The sequence below is a fragment of the Schistocerca serialis genome, chromosome 1, assembly GCF_023864345.2.
Source record: "Schistocerca serialis cubense isolate TAMUIC-IGC-003099 chromosome 1, iqSchSeri2.2, whole genome shotgun sequence".
NCBI classification, from domain to species: domain Eukaryota; kingdom Metazoa; phylum Arthropoda; class Insecta; order Orthoptera; family Acrididae; genus Schistocerca; species Schistocerca serialis.
The window spans coordinates 945,912,467-945,931,686 of NC_064638.1; the positions used below are offsets into that span (position 1 = coordinate 945,912,467).

A 19,220-nucleotide genomic window follows, 5' to 3' on the forward strand; every position below is an offset into this window, starting at 1 on the left:
GTGGGCTATGTGTCTATCCTGGCCACAATAATGCGTTCACTTCGCTGTTTGTATTAGCTTACCCGCACTCCTATTATTCTATTCATTATTAGACCTACTCCTGCATTGCCCGTATTTGATTTTGTATTTGTAAGCCTGTATTCACCTGACCAAAAGCCTTGTTACTTCTTCCACCGAACTTCACTAATTCCCATTATATCTAACTTTAACCTATCTATCTGCTCTTTTAAATTTTCTAACCTACCTGCCCGATTAAGGGATCTGACATTCCACACCCCCATTCGTAGAATGCCAGTTTTCTTTCTCCTGATAACGACGTCCTCTTGAGTAGTCCCCGCCCGGAGATCCGAATGGGGGACTAATTTACCTTTGGAATATTTTACCCGAGAGGATGCCATCATCATTTAACCATACAGTAAAGCTGCAATAGATCCATCACATATACATAAAATTATTTGATAGAAATAATAAACTGTGTGGAGGTCAGTTATCCAGGTCAGTAACGTATTTCTTCTGCATTAGTAACAAAACTGGATAGAACTTTCACTACATACAAACAAATATGAATTGAATACACATAAAAAGTATTGGCTCAACTCTTCTTAGTGAAGAGACCACAGAGAAGCTCATATCCTGGAATACTATTCTCACTGTAGTGATTGAGAAAGTGTCAGTGTGTTGCGGCGTAATATATCCAACTCTCTAAAGGAAGATCGCTGCCCTCGAGGTAGTGGGAGTTAGCATGCTGTGTGTATTAGTAACACTTACACCTGTTATGTATATACGCTTACTAATAAATAGTGTGGAAATAGTATCTCTATACTGTGTCACTAATCTGCTGTTACACTGCTGGAGCCCCATTTCCCACAAATGTAACCAATATTTTCAAATAATTTCCAGTGAGTTCAAATGTTCAACCTAGATTGCTGGCTTTATTGGCTGTAACATTTCATAATATTCAAGGTTGTTCATCTCCAGATATTTGCAGCTGTGTAATTGTCTTCATTTATTGGTCTGGGTTGAGAAATGGCAAAGGAAAATGTGGGAAATATATCAATTAAGGGGAGAACAATATTTCCCAATTTACTAATATGAATAATATCCATTATGTCATACTTGGAGTGACAATGTTCGCCCTACAATGTAGAACACCAATACATTACATAAGAGATAGATATGCAATTGATAGGTCTAATATCAGGCTAGCAAAAGCCCACAACAGTTTTAAACAGATTTTGATCATGTGCCTTTTGACAAACAACTTAAGGTCCCAATGAGCTCAATTGAATGAATTCAAGAGTATACTGACGAAACTTACATGATACTTAAAGCATTTTATACAATGCGAGAATCACAACAGTGTAGTTAAACAATCTAAAAGTTCTGCTGTTTAACTACAAAAAATTGAAGCACCAGTAAATAGTAATAATCTGATCCAAATAGTGTGCCACACTGTATCATAACAGTACATACAAGGCAAACTGTAATTACACAATAATATTTAGAGTATGTTCATCAGTAGACCACAAGAAAGTTTACTAAGATGATGATTAGTCTAATTGCTGTCTAGCTACAAAATTTTAATGTTAGTTTGATTTGGAGCCATGACAGTTTCATTTGATATTGTAATTATAATCGTACACAAATTTTTTATTACAATACCAAGTGCAGACACAATAGCTTGCCACTGAGTACACACAGTCTATTCTAGTTTCAACGCGAAAAACGTACTTCTTACGAGTAACTCATTTTTATGACATTGCATAATCTATGACTATGAAATAAGGTGTTACGGGCCCAAAAGATGCCAAAATCTATGTTAGGAAACATCGTATAAAGTCGTTTATTATTCTTCACAGCAGTAATTCTGTAAGGGTTTTGCAACGTCATTCACTGCAGTGCTATAGCGCGCAAAAGTGGGTACACTGTGAGGACATACGTACTTGAAATCATTTTCGAGCTTCAAAGCACAATTCAAAGTTTGTACCGTAGCAACTTAGAAGAATACTTAAAAGTTATTTTGGTATCAAGGCAAAAATCTGGCAGCTAGAGGACGCTACAGTTCACGCACTCCAAATGCTTTCCCACACGTGAAAGCTACGGAAATTACGTAAACAAAGTTACGGAAGGTTAGTAAGCGTTCTTATCTGGTCGCTAAATGGTTGTGTATCTGATAACTGCATTTCTTTTTCGTGTGCATACTGACTCCAATACATATTTTAAATAGTTTACATACATTAAGACGTTTTCATTCAACATTACAATGACTGGAAAACACCTGAGTATTAGTTATAATATAAACTGTTACTATAGTAATAAAATATAAGTGAAAGTCTCGTTTGATACAGAAAGTCAAGTCTGGTTTTATCACTAACAAAAGCATATTTGCATAAGCTTGTTTGGAAACACATCTAACAAACAAATCCACATTTACAAGTGTCATCGATCAATATCATTTATTTATTGATTAGCGATTACTGCCACGTGCGTCCATACACTGCCTTTTTTGTGTTCAAATTGGGGCAAAAACTTCGAACAGCATTTGTGTATGCGTAATTTCCAGGAAATTGAGGCCGTGCGTGAAGCGCACTGCTTCCCGGCTTCGGTGGGAATCTTGGCGCTTTTTAGCAGACGACAGGTAGCTTGGGATCATGTGTGTTTGTACTGTTGTACAGGTTAGGCTGTGAAGCGATTTATATGCGTTCATGTCTGTTGAGTCTACAGGAGGCACGCTTAAATTTAAAGATGATTACAGTACAGACAAAGAAAAGCCGTATGTAATGCCGCATCTAAAGATTATTTGAATAAAAATTTTAGATGTGGTGCCCTGAGCGTCAAGTACTATGTAAAGTTCCCGAACATATTACCGTAAAGAATAAGGTGCCATAAGTTTCGAAGCAGGGAAACAGAGAACAATAAGCCAAAAATTTATAAAAAATATATAAGAAAACTGTGGACGAATATTCATGCTATGCACGGAGTGATGCTACGGCGACTCCTGAACAAAAAAATGTTTGGGTGCGTGTAGCTCCTCAACAAACTACTAGAAATAAAAATATAGGACAATGATGACGCAAAAAGTACAAAATTGGATAACACAATTTCCGTTCTAGTCTGCAAAATTCCCAAATTTGTCGAGTCTGAAGATGTCAATATACATACAATCTTTCACGATTAAAGTTGTGTAAACAACTATTTTCCTTAAAAAAAAAATAGAAATCACTCGTTAACAGTTAATTAACCTTCACATAACAACTAAGAAACTTCCTTATGTATTTTTCAGGAATATTCACTGAAATGCTTTGTATTGAAATACGAAATAAATAGTTCTGGTATTTTTATTTAGTATAAGTGGCCGGTTAGTATAGCCAACGAAATGTTATTGCCAGACTTATCGCTGCAGTTTCCTATGCAGAAAATGGAAAATCTCGCTGTGAGATTATGAAAGTTGCAATCAAAACGTTATTTAGATGCTTCTTTAGCTACAGTAGCTTTCGCTTTTTCATTTTCTGCCGCCTTTTCATCACACTAAACGCAAATCAAACTTCCAAGTGAATTGACAGCAGACTGCTTGCGCGATGAGGCAACGTGTGGACACGAAAATGCCTATGTGTTCCTTCCACACTTTTTTGTGCATGTCAGCATTACTCTTCATTACTTCCCTCTTCCCCACACGTTCTAACGGTGCTTCCTACTAAAACGGACGAGACTTCCAGATCGTGTGATTTTCGGCGGAGGAGTACGAGATTCTGCCAAGTCTGTCAAACATTCATCAGTCGTTTTGTTCTGCGTCTACTGTGATTTGTCTGGTTTGTACGTACCAGTGCCTACCCCCATGAACCATGGACCTTGCCGTTGGTGGGGAGGCTTGCGTGCCTCAGTGATACAGATGGCCGTACCGTAGGTGCAACCACAACAGACGGGTATCTGTTGAGAGGCCAGACAAACGTGTGGTTCCTGAAGAGGGGCAGCAGCCTTTTCAGTAGTTGCAGGGGCAACAGTCTGGATGATTGACTGGTCTGGCCTTGCAACACTAACCAAAACGGCCTTGCTGTGCTGGTACTGCGAACGGCTGAAAGCAAGGGGAAACTACAGCCGTGATTTTTACCGAGGGCATGCAGCTTTACTGTATGGTTAAATGATGATGGCGTCCTCTTGGGTAAAATATTCTGGAGGTAAAATAGTCCCCCATTCGGGTCTCCGGGCGGGGACTACACAAGAGGATGTCGTTATCAGGAGAAAGAAAACTGGCGTTCTACGGATCGGAGCGTGGAATGTCAGATCCCTTAAGCGGGCAGGTAGGTTAGAAAATTTAAAAAGGGAAATGGATAGGTTGAAGTTAGATATAGTGGGAATTAGTGAAGTTCGGTGGCAGGAGGAACAAGACTTTTGGTCAGGTGAATACAGGATTATAAATACAAAATCAAATAGGGGTAATGCAGAAGTAGGTTTAATAATGAATAAAAAAATAGGAGTGCTGGTAAGCTACTACCAACAGCGTAGTGAACACATTATTGTGGCCAAGATAGACACGAAGCCCATGCCTACTACAGTAGTACAAGTTTATATGCCAACTAGCACTGCAGATAATGGAGGAATTGATGAAATGTATGATGAGATAAAAGAAATTATTCAGGTAGTGAAGGGAGACGAAAATTTAACAGTCATGGGTGACTGGATTTCACGAGTAGGAAAAGGGAGAGAAGGAAACATAGTGGGTGAATATGGATTGGGGGAGAGAAATGAAAGAGGAAACCGTCTGGTAGAATTTTGCACAGAGCATAACTTAATCATAGCTAACACTTGGTTCAAGAATCATAAAAGAAGATTGTATACATGGAAGAATCCGGGAGATACTAGAAGGTATTATATAATGGTAAGACAGAGACTTAGGAAGCAGGTTTTAAATTGTAAGACATTTCCAGGAGCAGATGTGGGCTAATCACACCACAATCTATTGCTTATGAACTGTAGATTAAAACTGAAGAAACTGCAAAAAGGTGGGACTTTAGGGAGATGGGACCTGGATAAACTGACGAAACCAGCGGTTGTACAGAGTTTCAGGGTGAGCATAATGGAACAATTGACAGGAATGGGGGAAAGAAATACAGTAGACGAAGAATGGGTAGCTCTGAGGGATGAAGTAGTGAAGGCAGCAGAGGATCAAGTAGGTAAAAAGACGAGGGCTAGTAGAAACCCTTGGGTATCACAGGAAATACTGAATTTAATTGATGAAAGAAGAAAATATAAAAACACAGTAAATGAAGCAGGCAAAAGGGAATACAAACGTCTCAAAAATGAGATGCAACATTTCTAAGCAGGGATGGCTAGAGGACAAATGCAAGGATGTGGAGGCTTATCTCACTAGGGGCAATATAGATACTGCCTACAGGAAAATTAAAGAGACCTTTGGAGAAAAGAGAGCCTCTTGTATGAATATCAAGAGCTCAGATGGAAACCCAGTTCTAAGCAAAGAAGGGAAAGCAGAAAGGTGGAAGGAGAATATAGAGGGTCTATACAAGGGCGATGTACTTGAGGACAATATTATGGAAATGGAAGAATACGTAGATGAAGATGAAATGGGAGATACGTTACTGTGTGAAGAGTTTGACCTGAGTCAAAACAAGGCCCCGGGAGTAGACAACATGCCATTGGAACTACTAACGGCCTTGAGAGAGCCAGTCCTGACAAAACTCTACCATCTGTTGAGCAAGATGTATGAGACAGGCGAAATACCCCCAGACTTCAAGAAGAATATAATAATTCCAATCCCAAAGAAAGCAGGTGTTGACAGATGTGAAAATTAGCGAACTATCAGTTTAATAAGTCACGTCTGCAAAATACTAACGCGAATTCTTTACAGACGAATGGAAAAACTGGCAGAAGCCGACCTCGGCGAAGATCAGTTCGGATTCTGCAGAAATGTTGGAACACGTGAGGCAATACTGACCCTACGACTTATCTTATAAAATAGATTAAGGAAAGGCAAACCTACATTTCTAGCATTTGTAGACTTAGAGGAAGCTTTTGACAGTGTTGACTGGAATACTCACTTTCAAATTCTGAAGGTGGCAGGGGTAAAATACAGGGAGCAAAAGGCTATTTACAATTTGTACAGAAACCAGATGGCAGTTATATGAGTCGAGGGGCACGAAAGGGAACCAGTGGTTGGGAAGGGAGTGAGACAGGTTTGTAGCCTCTCCCCAATGTTATTCAATCTGTATATTGAGCAAGCAGTAATGGAAACAAAAGAAAAATTCGGAGTAGGTATTAAAGTCCATGGAGAAGAAATAAAAACTTTGAGGTTCGCCGATGACATTGTAATTCTGTCAGAGACAGCAAAGGATTTGGAAGAGCAGTTGAACGGATGGACAGTGTCTTGAAAGGAGGATATAAGATGAACATTAACAAAAGCAAAACGAGGCTAACGGAATGTAGTCGAATTAAGTCAGGCGATGCTGAGGGAATTAGATTAGGAAATGAGACACTTAAAGTAGCAAAGGAGTTTTGCTGTTTGGGGAGCAAAATAACTGATGATGGTCGAAGTAGAGAGGATATAAAATGCAGACTGGCAATGGCAAGGAAAGTGTTTCTGAAAAAGAGAAATTTGTTAACATCGAGTATAGATTTAAGTGTCAGGAAGTCGTTTCTGAAAGTGTTTGTATGGAGTGTAGCCATGTATGGAAGTGAAAGATGGCCGATAAATAGTTTGGACAAGAGAATAGAAGCTTTCGAAATGTGTTGCTACAGAAGAATGCTGAAGATTAGATGGGTAGATCACATAACAAATGGGGGCATTGAATAGATTTGGGGAGAAGTTCGTGGCACAACTTGACAAGAAGAAGGGACTGGTTGGTAGGAGATGTTCTGAGGCATCAAGGGATCACAAATTTAGCATTGGAGGGCAGCGTGGAGCGTAAAAATCATAGAGGGTGACCAAGAGATGAATACAATAAGCAGATTCAGAAGAAGGTAGGTTGCAGTAAGTACTGGGAGATGAAGAAGCTTGCACAGGATAGAGTAGCATGGAGAGCTGCATCAAACCAGTCTCAGGAATGAAGACGACAACAACAACAACATACCAGTGTGAGAAATGCAACAAGCAGGTTTAAGGCGATTGATGGAAGTCTATAGCAGGCATCATGATACCCTGCCCAGCGTGTTTCTGAAGGTCGTTTCAAGGAGAGTGTACAATTTAATTTGGATTGTAAAATATCCCGACGGTTCGTCGAAACAGAGAAGAAAGAGTAATTTTGCTGCGAGAAACGGAAAAATGAAGTTGCTTGTGTACAATACTGCTGCACACGATCCTACTAAGTTGAGGAAGTGGGCTGCACACAGAATGTACACACCGAGAGGATTGATTCGTTTAATTCTAGCTTGGAGACCAGAGTAAGTAGCAGCCATATTGCTTGCATTGTCGCATGATTGACCTCTGTGCAAGTGAATGTCCAAATCACATTTACTTAGGAAATTTATTAATGTATCAGCTAATTAAACTGATTAGTTTCCTTAATTTGGCACATAACTTATAAATCTTTCAACAGGAAATTCATCACTACTTAAATACCTTACAACAAAAGACAGCTGATCGACATGTGTAATATTGTGGTGGAGTCTAATATGGTGGAAAAATATTTAGTTTCCTTCACTACATCTATAATATTCTTCACCACCCTTTATGCCAGAATTGATATAAAGTTTTCACACATTTGGAAAGGAAGACGAGATGTGCTCGCTTTTCCTTTGTGTCCCTAAAGGTCTTTATGGTTAGCTAGAAAAGGTTCGAATTCTGCTATTAGCTGTAGTGTCAACTCTAAATTTCCGCATGTGTGCACTCAAACCCATGGTTGTGACCCCTGAAAAACAGGCCTTGTGTGAAACAGTTTTTGACCACACCAACGGCTCGTTTTACCATGTACCTCCAATATATTTTTATTTTAAACATCTAGTCCCGTAGGACCAAATTGCCGAGCAAATCTCCAGTGTCATGGAACGTGTTAGTACATGCAATTACAACATAAAAGTAATAAACAGGTAAAATAAAACGTTTATGAACCCAAAAAAGACAAGCCATAAGTTTATGTATACGCAATCAACGATATAATACAGGAACCAGCTAAATTTTTCAAGGAACTCCAAGACAGAATAGAAGGAGTGACCAGTGAGGAAACACTTCAGTTTAGATTTAAAAGCGTGAGGATAACTGCTAAGATAGTTGAATTCTTATAGTAGCTTATTGAAAATTGATGGAGCAATATACTGCACAACTGTCTGCCAAAGAGTCAAGGTAGCACAATCCAAATGCAGATTTGATTTCTGCCTAGTATTAACTGAGTGAAAACTTCTAATGTTAACAAGAAACGACAACAGAGAATATATGTACTGAGAGGCCAATTTCAGAATACCTGGACTAATGAATAGGGGTCGAGAAGAGTTTCGCGAACTTGCACCACTTATTGCCCGAACCGCCCGTTTCTGAGCCAAAAATATCCTTTTAGAATGGGAAGAGTTATTCAAAAATATATTACCATACGTCATAAGCGAATGAAAGTAAGCAAAGTAGTCTACTTTTTGTGTTGAACTGCCACTTACTTCAGATACCGTTCGAATGGTAAAAATGGCAGCATTGAGTCTTTGAACAAGGTCCTGAACGTGAGATTTCCACGATAGTTTACTATCTATCTCAACACCCAGAAATTTGAACTGTTCAGTTTCACTAATCGTATGCCCATTTTGTGAAATTAAATGTCGGGTTTTGTTGAATTGTGTGTTAGAAAACGTAAAAACTGAGTCTTACTGTGATATAGCGTTAGTTTACTTTCTACAAGCCATGAACTTATGTCATGAACTATACTATTCGAAACAGAGCCAATTTTGTGCACAACATCCTTTACTACAAAGCTAGCATCATCATCAAACAAAAGTATTGTAGAATTACCTGTTATACTAAAAGGCATATCATGAGGAAAAGGAGTGGCCCCAGCACTGATCCCTGGGGCACCATGTCTCAAGCAGAGATATTAGTTTCTTGTCTATTCTCCCAGTGATTTGTCTCCTAACGTTTGAAGTGAACATGTTCAGATAAATTTTCATAGGCAGTTAATTATGACTGGTCGTTTTTCCAATCATTTACTCCCTGATTAGGTTTTGCAGACTGTGTTGTTCCATTACACTATAAACATGGGAAATAAAATATAATACTCTTGAGTCGACAGTATATTAAATAATTATATTCTTCTTCGTCGTTTGTCGCCATTCTTCATGGACCTAGAAAACAAATCTTTTGGAATGTCAGTATACTGCCTGCATTCTTTATTGAAATTACAATCCATATTCTGTGTCACCTGATCTTGTTTAGCAATATGATCGTGAAGGAGTTCATTCATTATCCAGTTCGAAGTATTGTGAGAAACTGAATCACTATCATCGTTCACTTTATAATTGTCATTTGGGTCAACTCAATTGATTGTTTCCACACCATTATTATTGGTGGTAATATCGGATATGTCTGACTCAGATAAAACACACGCTGTTTTTTTCGATAGTATTCATCGAATTATTGTACACCACACTATTAAACTCTGACGTTTCGAGGCTCGAGCTCGAGTTGGAACTATGGTTGCTAGATTACATTGACAAAATTATCGAACATGCCTTTGTGAAAAAATTTAGCGAGGTGAGGGTGAAAACACAAAAACACATACCTGCAGCAACATTAAAAATTATGAAACTTCCTGGAAGATTAAAACTGTGTGCCAGACCGAGACTCGAACTCGGGACCTTTGCCTTTCGTGAGCAAGTGCTCTACTCTCTACTGCTCTACTCTCTACTGTGTGCTGGACCGAGACTCGAACTTGGGACCTTTGCCTTTGCTCTACTCGTGGTAGAGCACTTGTCTGTGAAAGGCAAAGGACCCGAGTTCGGGTCTCAGTCAGGCACACGGTTTTAATCTGCCAGGAAGTTTCATATTAGCGCACACTCCGCTGCAGAGTGAAAATCTCATTCTGGACTAAAAATTATATTTATTATTCTTAGTTACAACTGTCAATAAATTTTTGTTACCTTTAAATTTTTGGTAAAAGCCATTGCATGTTACAGACTTCAAATTACAACGAATTAATAATTACGTTTTTATCATATCAATACTCAGTTTGATTCTTGTGTCAGACCACAATTGATTCGAGCTCCACACACGAAATGCTGCATGGAACTGCCATTACCCTTTTGATAATTTTTTAGTGTTAGGCGTTTCTTCTCGAATTAAAAACGTTTTCCGTCAAAAAGGAATTTCCTTTGCCTGGGAGCAATTTGGCGGTGGAGGGGGGGGGGGTAGGGGGGGATACTCCCTCCCTCCCCCCTTTGACCCTGGGTATGGGCATCCCTGTCTGTAGGTACGAACTCTTTTTGTTCTTTTTTATGTTCTAACTACAAAAAAAAGTAGCTATGTGCTCGGCGTTGCCCGAGTATTTATTTATTCTAGTCTTCCATTTGTCCAGCTCCTCTTCCTCCCCCCGTCTGTCCGCCTTCTTTTTCCCCAGTCTGCAAAATGTGTTGCGAATAGAGTGAGTAGTAGAGAAGTAATGAATTAAAATGTCATACATGATGCGGTAGTTTTTCATGCATTTCTTTATGACTTCATATCTTGACAATGATGTAATTTTGCTGGTGCACTTAGTGGTATATGTGACTGGTGAGTACAAAGTGTGTTACGAATACAGTTATTAGTAATGAAGATAAAACGGCATGTCTGATACGATATTTTTACCTCATGAACAGCGAAAATGTAGTAAGCGGCAAACTCTTTTCGTTTCATGATTTTGTGTGGGTTGTCAGTGAGAAAAAGTTTCGCAAAGGTTTGAAATTATGCTTAAAGTTTGTTCAAATCATTCTCAAATACTACATGAATATAGTCTGCCTATACGAAGACCCCACGGGAAAAAAAACTACTTTCAAATAAAGTAGCGAGGCACCGAGATACAAAGCGTTTTAGTTTTAGTGGTAACGGGAACAACGTTCTAAGTCGGCGTTTTCACGGAAAGAATAGAACAAGTCCAAGGTTTGCTTCGTCTGTTTGCAATACGCCTGTTAGGTCAGCTGGACTGCGGCTGCAAACATGGTCGATTGAGTTTCTTATGGTAATAGTGTTTAATTTGAAGTGTGATAGTAGTGTGGTCCTCTTTGGATGTTTGAAATGTGTGGATCATCACAAGATGAAGGTGAGAAGCCATCGGTTAATCAATCAGTTGAAAAGAAAGAAAGTTGTGACAGAATCAGTAATGTCTGTAGGGATCTTAGGGCATTGTCTTATGAATGATTGCAAATGCTCACTGTCGGCGTGCTTTAAAGAAATCTACCCGAAGGAAGAGCGCAGCTTATCAATTTATTAGCTGACTGAAATGACAAATCTGCCTATTTAACCATCTTAATTTCGGTGATATTCATTGCTCGTAGAAGGCTTAGGCATGACGATCCCAATACCAGAGATTACTCTTTACGATACACTGTAAGAATGAAACGAAATGACAGCATGAGTGAAATCCTTGCTTACCAATAGGTTCTATGCTTTGCATGGAATTATCAGTTTGCTGTTTCAGCATTCACCAAATGTCCAACAGTGAAGCAATATTTTATACTTACACTGAAGATCTAGGGAATAAGGGAGCGAAGGAAGTTATTATGCACTATTATGTGAGTGAAATCCTTGATCCGTTCTTGTAATATTCTGTGACTCGTACTGAGGACAGAATAAGACCTATGCAGTGTTCATATACCGTCAGTATCCCGTTCACACCATTACGCGATTAGGTAGTGTCAAAATAGTATTCCCAATTAGAGGACAGTATAATGTGGAATGTGATAAACACTTAGGTTTGGTACAAAAGAAAGTTATTGCAGAGTTACCAAACTGGTTTTGAAACCGCAAGAGTGAGTCCAATGCCTTAGAAAGTCATTCCTGTTCAATAAGAAAGTATACGAGACTGAATGACCTTTTTAAAAGCATGTTACAAACCGAAGTGTTCTTTCTAGACACTATCGCTCAGTGTTGCTCTAGTTGTGAAGTAAGATAAGCTGTTCAAATACAGGTTTACTTACGATGAAGCCTGGACACCAATAGATTTTGAGCATTCTGTGGTCTACAAGTAGACGTTGAGCCTGAGTATCAACTGCAGGGGCCTGACAAATGCTTACTGTCTCATCGCGCATATACTGGTGTTCTGTAATGTACTTTTTGAAAGGTAAATCATGATTGTTTTGCAGATAACTAATTCTGAGATTCTATTTTCAGCGCTGATGCCAGTACCTTATGAAAAATGTAGGCTTTCAAGAACTTAAACGATTTTGTCGTCAAGGCGCAAGAAACTTCTATTCCAGTCTACCACAAAACGAACCAAAATCCAAGACCAGCAAACAGAAACTTCGAATGCTAAGCAACCCAAAGAAGGGGCGAAACTTACGAGTAAGTGGTGTATTTACCTCTTCTTTTCGTGCTGAAGATGTGCATCTTTTGCATGTAATTTGAATTGTCATTCTTTTCTAATGTACATCCTCTACAACCATTAAATTTGACATCATAAATAATTGGTTAAAGGCGACTGGAGTGTTTTATGTACTTTTTTGTAATCTTGAAGGCTTAAATCTCCTCTCCTGAGAAATGTCCAAAATGTGACTTACCCTGTTTCCCTTGGGCTCTTCATATGTAAACAGACATAGAACCATTTTATAAAATGTATGGATTACTTATCTTAATAGTATATACAGCGTCGTCACAAGTTTCCCCAAGTGAAATTCCCTGATATTTCCCTGATTTCCAGTCAAGTTTTAGCATTTTCCCCTGACAAATTTTGAGATTAAAAAAAAAAAAAGTGACAGATAACATGCGCGAATACTCTGAGAATCAATACTTACGAGAATAGGTTGCAACTGGCCATATAGATGGTCACTGAGCCGCAAACAGGCACGTAGAAAAGACAATCACACTCTCACAACTAAATTTCCGGCCATAGCCTTTATCAGCATAGCCTTTATCAGAAAACGAGAGAACACAGGCATTCACACAATCACTCAGACACGACTCTTGCACGCATGATGGCCATCTCCAGCCACTGTGTCTACAGCCTTTGAGGATCAGATTCAAACCAACCTCTCCCCACGCATCCCAGCCTCTTGTTGGCAGCTGCTAAGCAATGTTGCCAATGTGTGGTTATTTCTCCTGTCAAACCAACACCCAAAAATCCATCAAAATGAAATATCTCCTTCTTGCAAAAATAAAGAAAAAATAAAACTTATTTTAAAATATGACACTCATTACTTTGTTTTCGCATCGAGCAAACATTAAAAAATCCGCCAAAATCAGATATCTCTGTATTTTCTTGCAAATAAAAAGACGAAATTAAAATTAATTTAAGCATTACACTCACATCTAGTTGCGAGACGGACAAATATTTAAAAATCCGCCGAACTCGTTCAAAATATAAGATACATATTATTATATAATTACAACACATTTTAATGGAACAGTAACAAGCAATTTTAAATACGCTCTATTAAATTTCGGGCGTACAGTCGCACACATTCAGCCTCTACTTCTAATATTTCGGCTGTGTAACGTCTAGTCATCTTCAGAATGAGCCGACAGACAGATGGCTGGACAGTATACAGCCGAAATATGAGAAGATGAAGCCGAAATTATGTGCAGCACGCCCAAAATTTAATGGAGCAGACATTGCTCCACAAAAATAAAAATGCACAAATTTAAAGATATTTACTCACCTGTCTTTATTAAAATAATAACAGTTCATCAACATTGTCCTCTGACTCTTCTTCAGTTGACGTGCTGGATTGTTAGTCTCCTTGGTAAGCAGCCATTGGGCAAATTTGCTTCAAAACATGCTCTGGTAAGACGTAATTATGACAGCCCTTGTTCACATGTGTAAGTCCGGCCCGAACAGTGAGAACTGCATTTGCCATACTGGTTTTAAGTCTATTCTTGAGGGAGGTTTTTCCATTGGTGAGCATGCTAAATGCTCTTTAGACCTCAGCATTTGACCAACGTAACACCAAAAGCATCATTTCAAAATGTAAGAGCTCCTGAAACGAATTTTGGGAACTAGCGTCTTTATATGATGCGATCTCTTGCCAAAGTTATTCTGAATTTGCGACGTTTTTCCATTGAACAGTAGTGACCACTGAAAGTCGTTTTTGTTATTTCAGTGTCAGGTAATTAAAATTCCGGAGTCAGCAGGATTGTACTTTCTGTCATCACCCTCAAACATTATTCTGGAGCAATTAGGCACACTTTTTGTAAAACCTTGACATTATTGGGCAGTCGCCTCTGGAGCTCCTTTGCAATTCGCATCTACTGCGACAAACGTTTTCGCTTTCTGCGTTAATTTTATTTTCTTTCATCTTATTTACAAATGAAACCTCTACTTCATGCCCAAGATAAATATTAGGGGATCTGTATTTTCTAACGTCTACCGTTACCAAATCCCCCCTTATAACTGGGAACAACAATCCACCGCCTAAGACCTACAATAGGAAGAACTAAGTCTTGCAGAAGCTTTGAACGGTCTGCTGTACTTGATTGGAGTGATTTTTTGACCTTTTGGCATTCTTCTAGAGTTGGTCTAAGAAACGGAAGATAAAGCTTATTGATGGCACCAGAGTAGATACTATATAATACGTCAGCTGTATAGCACTTAGTCTTATGTCTGGAGATTTCAAAATGTGTCTCTAGTTCAAGCCACTGACTTAACATTCGATTAACAGCAACTTAGATCGATAGCCACCTTGCGTCTAAATGGTGTATAATTTCAAGGGGTTCGGTTCCATCATTTAGCGCTTTAAACAAGTCTCTACAAGTCTCTCTACATGGCTTGTCGAGAAGAAGATTTAGAAAACCAAGAATAAGTTTCACAAATTAAAAACTCAATATTCCTTGATAGCATCTGGGCAGCAGAGGACACTGCTAACTGAACTGAATGGGAAAAACAGGGAATCAATACGAGATTAGGGACCTCACATTTCAGTTTCTGGTAAACCCCATTGTTAATACCCACCATTACTGAGGCATTATCCGTACCAATTCCTCTCATTTGTTTAATGTCTAGACCATAATCTGAAAGTAAGGCATTATCCGTACCAATTCCTCTCATTTGTTTAATTTCTAGACCATAATCTGAAAGTAAAGACTTTGGTGCAGTAACAATACATTCAACATTCCCCTGTTCTCGTCCAACAATTCCTAAGAAGGTGGAAATATCTCTGCTTTGTTGTTTTGAAAAATATAGAATGCAAACAGCCAACAATTTGGTGCCACAAACATCTGTAGACTCATCTATAAGAAGACTGAAATGTCCATTACCAACATCATTCTGAACTTCTGATTTAAAGTGCTGGAAGAGAATATTCCTGATCAATGCACTGTTCTTCGTGAACGATATGGCCGGAAAAGAGATGCCTGGTCAGCTCTTCGAAAAAATTTCTTGGTTAGATCTGAAGGATGATCGACGGTTCTACTTGCACAGTAATTAAGTGCAAACAAGGTAAGAACACCTTTTGCAGCTTCACGTTCGTCCATATGTTTGACAGACTGAAATGGCAATATTGACTGTCATCAAGATGTAAAAGGTTCAGCTGCTTTTAAATGTTTCTTACTTTTTCCATGCAGAAGTAAACCTGACAATCTTACATACAGGTAGCATTGGCAACGTTTACACCGCGCACTAAGTTCCCTGAGCACTTCTAACAACCGATCTTTCAATTGTTTATCACTTAACCACTCTTTTCTAAAACGTAGTACATACCGCTTGACATTCTTTTCAGACTTTTCAGTCAGTCGTAAAAACAAAACGAGCACTAGCCACTAGTTGTTAAACACACAGTAACTCACTGCAATACTGTAGTCTGTAACCTGATACGCAGCTCACCAGTTATGATCGGTTGCAGTTGGCAGCAGCCGGGAGGATTCGTGCCCTAGTGATTTGCAGATGATCGTTGCCAACAGCGCAGTGTACCGTTAGCCAGTATTGACTGCATTATCGTCTTCTTTGTAACTGAGCTGAGCTGTCTTGTTGCGCTGTTTTTTTACTAAAATGAGTGATGATGCGTTTGCTGGCTCATCACGGGGGCTATCTTCTACTCCATTTCGGAAAAGAAACCCGGTTATCAGGAGCTTATGGAAGCTCAATACACAGGTTTGTGTTGCCTGCACTGGGTGCTTACAATACATGGAGATTGTATTTGTTTCCCCCCATCCCCTCCTCCCCTCGCAACCCATCACTCCACGCCGCTTGTCCGCTCCCCCTCTGCCTACAAATCCCGCTCGACTGATGCCAAGTTGCAATTCGCAAGAAGTACCGTACACTAATGCATTCTGCTGACGCTTAGTTTCTAAACTTTTAGGTGCCGGAACGCGCCCCTTTCTACCACTTCACCACCCCCACCCCTCCCCCCGCTGGCCACAGAGAGAGACTTGTGATAAGACTTACAATGAGAAATCATTTTTTAGAAAATACTGTTTTGAAATTCAGGTTTTTAAACCATAATATCTTATAATCAAACACATAACACCACAAGGTTGATAACTTATCTTGGGTATACTGTACGTGCGTACACACACACACACACATAAACACACATATACCTCCTGCCCGTCACATCTCGTTGGCGACCCATTGTCACGCTCACTTGTGCTGGCGCAGCGGCAAATTATAGTTACGTTGTGATTTAATACACGTGTACTGTTTCAAATCTCCGGTGCTGAACTGTTAAAGAAAAAGGTCTCTGGGAGGTGCCGGAACGCGTTCCTGGCTCACCGTCCAGAATTTGCGGCATTAGCTCATCGAGCAAAGCATATTTTTGTTAGTGTGTTGCTGGTGCTAGAGGCACGTATTACATATGTAAAGCCAGTTCGAATCCTGGCGGTAGATGATACTTTCACTGCCTGTATTTGGCCGGCCAGGGGAGGAGAGAGCGCTATTGACAAAGGATTTCAGATCGATTCCGTATTTCTGGATTTCCGGAAGGCTTTTGACACTGTACCACATAAGCGGCTCGTAGTGAAATTGCGTGCTTATTGAATATCGTCTCAGTTATGCGACTGGATTTGTGATTTCCTGTCAGAGAGGTCACAGTTCGTAGTAACTGACGGAAAGTCACCGAGTAAAACAGAAGTGATTTCTGGCGTTCCCCAAGGTAGTGTTGTAGGCCCTTTGCTGGTCCTTATCTATATAAACGATTTGGGAGACAATCTGAGCAGCCGTCTTCCGGTGTTTGCAGATGACGCTGTCGTTTATCGACTAATAAAGTCATCAGATGATCAAAACAAACTGCAAAACGATTCAGAAAAGATATCTGAATGGTACGAAAAGTGGCAGTTGACCCTAAATAACGAAAAGTGTGAGGTCATCCACATGAGTGCTAAATGGAACTCGTTAAACTTCGGTTACACGATAAATCAGTCTAACCTAAAAGCCGTAAATTCAACTAAATACCTAGGTATTACAATTACGAACAGCTTAAATTGGAAGGAACACATAGAAAATGTTGTGGGGAAGGCTAACCAAAGACTGCGTTTTATTGGCAGGACACCTAGAAAATGTAACAGACCTACTAAGGAGACTGCCTGCACTACGCTTGTCCGTCCTCTTTTAGAATACTGCTGCGCGGTGTGGGATCCTTACCAGATAGGACCGACGGAGTACATCGAAAAAGTTCAAAGAAAGGCAGCACGTTTTGTATTATCGCCAAATATGGGAGAGAGTATCACAGAAATGATACAAGATTTGGGCTGGAAATCATTAAAAGAAAGCAGTTTTTCGTTGCGATGGAACCTCCTCACGAAATTCCAATCACCAGCTTTCTCCTCCGAATGCGAAAATATTTTGTTGAAACCGAGGTACATAGGGAGGAACGATCACCAAGATAAAATAAGGGAAATCAGAGCTCGTACGGAAAGATATAGGTGTTCATTCTTTCCGCGCGCTATACGAGATTGGAATAATAGAGAATTGTGATGGTGGTTCGATGAACCCTCTGCCAGGCACTTGAATGTGATTTCCAGAGTATCCATGTAGATGCAGATGATAAACTTCCTGATCGCCAGTTTTTGCGCCAATGTCCTGGATTGAATTTCAAACCTCTCCACAATCTCTCTTTAAGAGAGGACATGTGACACTGTCGAATGGTGATTCATCCGTAGAATGGGGATGTTAAGCTTTTCGAGAGAATTATGTTACGTGCCAGCAACGAGTTTCAACCTCTCCCTCCTCATCCATAAAAACACTAACACGACTCTACACTGTACCAGGACTCATCACAGTCATCCCCTGTGTGCAAAAACACGCTCGACATTTCGTAACAGGTCGGAGGAGGGCGGTGGCAAACCACCTCCACTCGGACCCTTCCCAGGATGGCGTTTCAGGATACCTGCTTCTAATCCCTACGCTCAGTTCGTGAGTACGGGACTCTTACTTGCTATTCTATCTTCGTTTACAATAGAAATTAGAGCCATTTGCCACCACATTATGTTTACCTTGCTGAGTTTGCCATTCATCAAAGATATTTGATACTGTTAGCTGAAAAATTGCCATGTACATTGCTCAAAAGGAAGGAAATCTAAGGAGTTAATTTCAATCCCGTTTTCGGTTATATCCTACATGTATTTAATTTGAATAAACAGATCAGAAATACAGCCCGTTTGTGCAACACACTGAGTGGAACTTAGGGTTTCACTGCAAAACATCCATGGCACTGTCTTGCTGGTGCACAAAAATCATAGTTTTATCGAAGGAAATATTTTTTTTCAAAATTAAATAAGCCAGAAAAACAGATCAAAAAAGACCCAGGTTTAATAATATCTGTCAAAAAATCCGTCAACTGTCAAAACTTAATTTTACCTGTGAAACAACATGAAATTCTGTCAAATCTGACGGGAAATCCATAAAGTTGGCAACGCTGCTGCTAAGCTAGCAGCAAGACTGCATGCTGGGCGAGGGGTTGGATGGGGAGAAGAAATGGGAATGAGGGAGAAGGGAAGCAGCGCACGTACTCTGCTGCACCCAGCCAGTAAACACAAACAAGGTTTATCCAATCTTTTTTTTCAGATTTCCCTGATTTTCCTGACACGTTTGAAATTCCCTGATTTCCAGAACTTGTGGCAATCTTGACGTAAGAACTCCTGTTCAGTTATATAGCTCAGGAGCATTTCACTGAAT

The 19,220-nt window shown here is 39.6% G+C and overlaps 1 protein-coding gene across 2 annotated transcripts in view; it reads right to left on the minus strand.

Moving 5' to 3' along the window:
• The window catches only part of LOC126412585 (3-hydroxyisobutyrate dehydrogenase, mitochondrial), a 69,602-nt gene extending 67,478 nt beyond the window's left edge, over positions 1-2,124 (minus strand). The window contains exon 1 of one of the 2 annotated variants that reach the window (XM_050082251.1): positions 1,944-2,124. In XM_050082251.1, the coding sequence (XP_049938208.1) occupies positions 1,944-1,953 (10 nt within the window). In that variant the 5' untranslated portion in view covers positions 1,954-2,124. Of the gene's footprint in view, positions 1-244; positions 415-1,943 lie in introns of those variants that run through there. The other variant, XM_050082243.1, reaches the window with a different exon arrangement.
• Between the last annotated feature and the right edge of the window lie 17,096 nt (positions 2,125-19,220).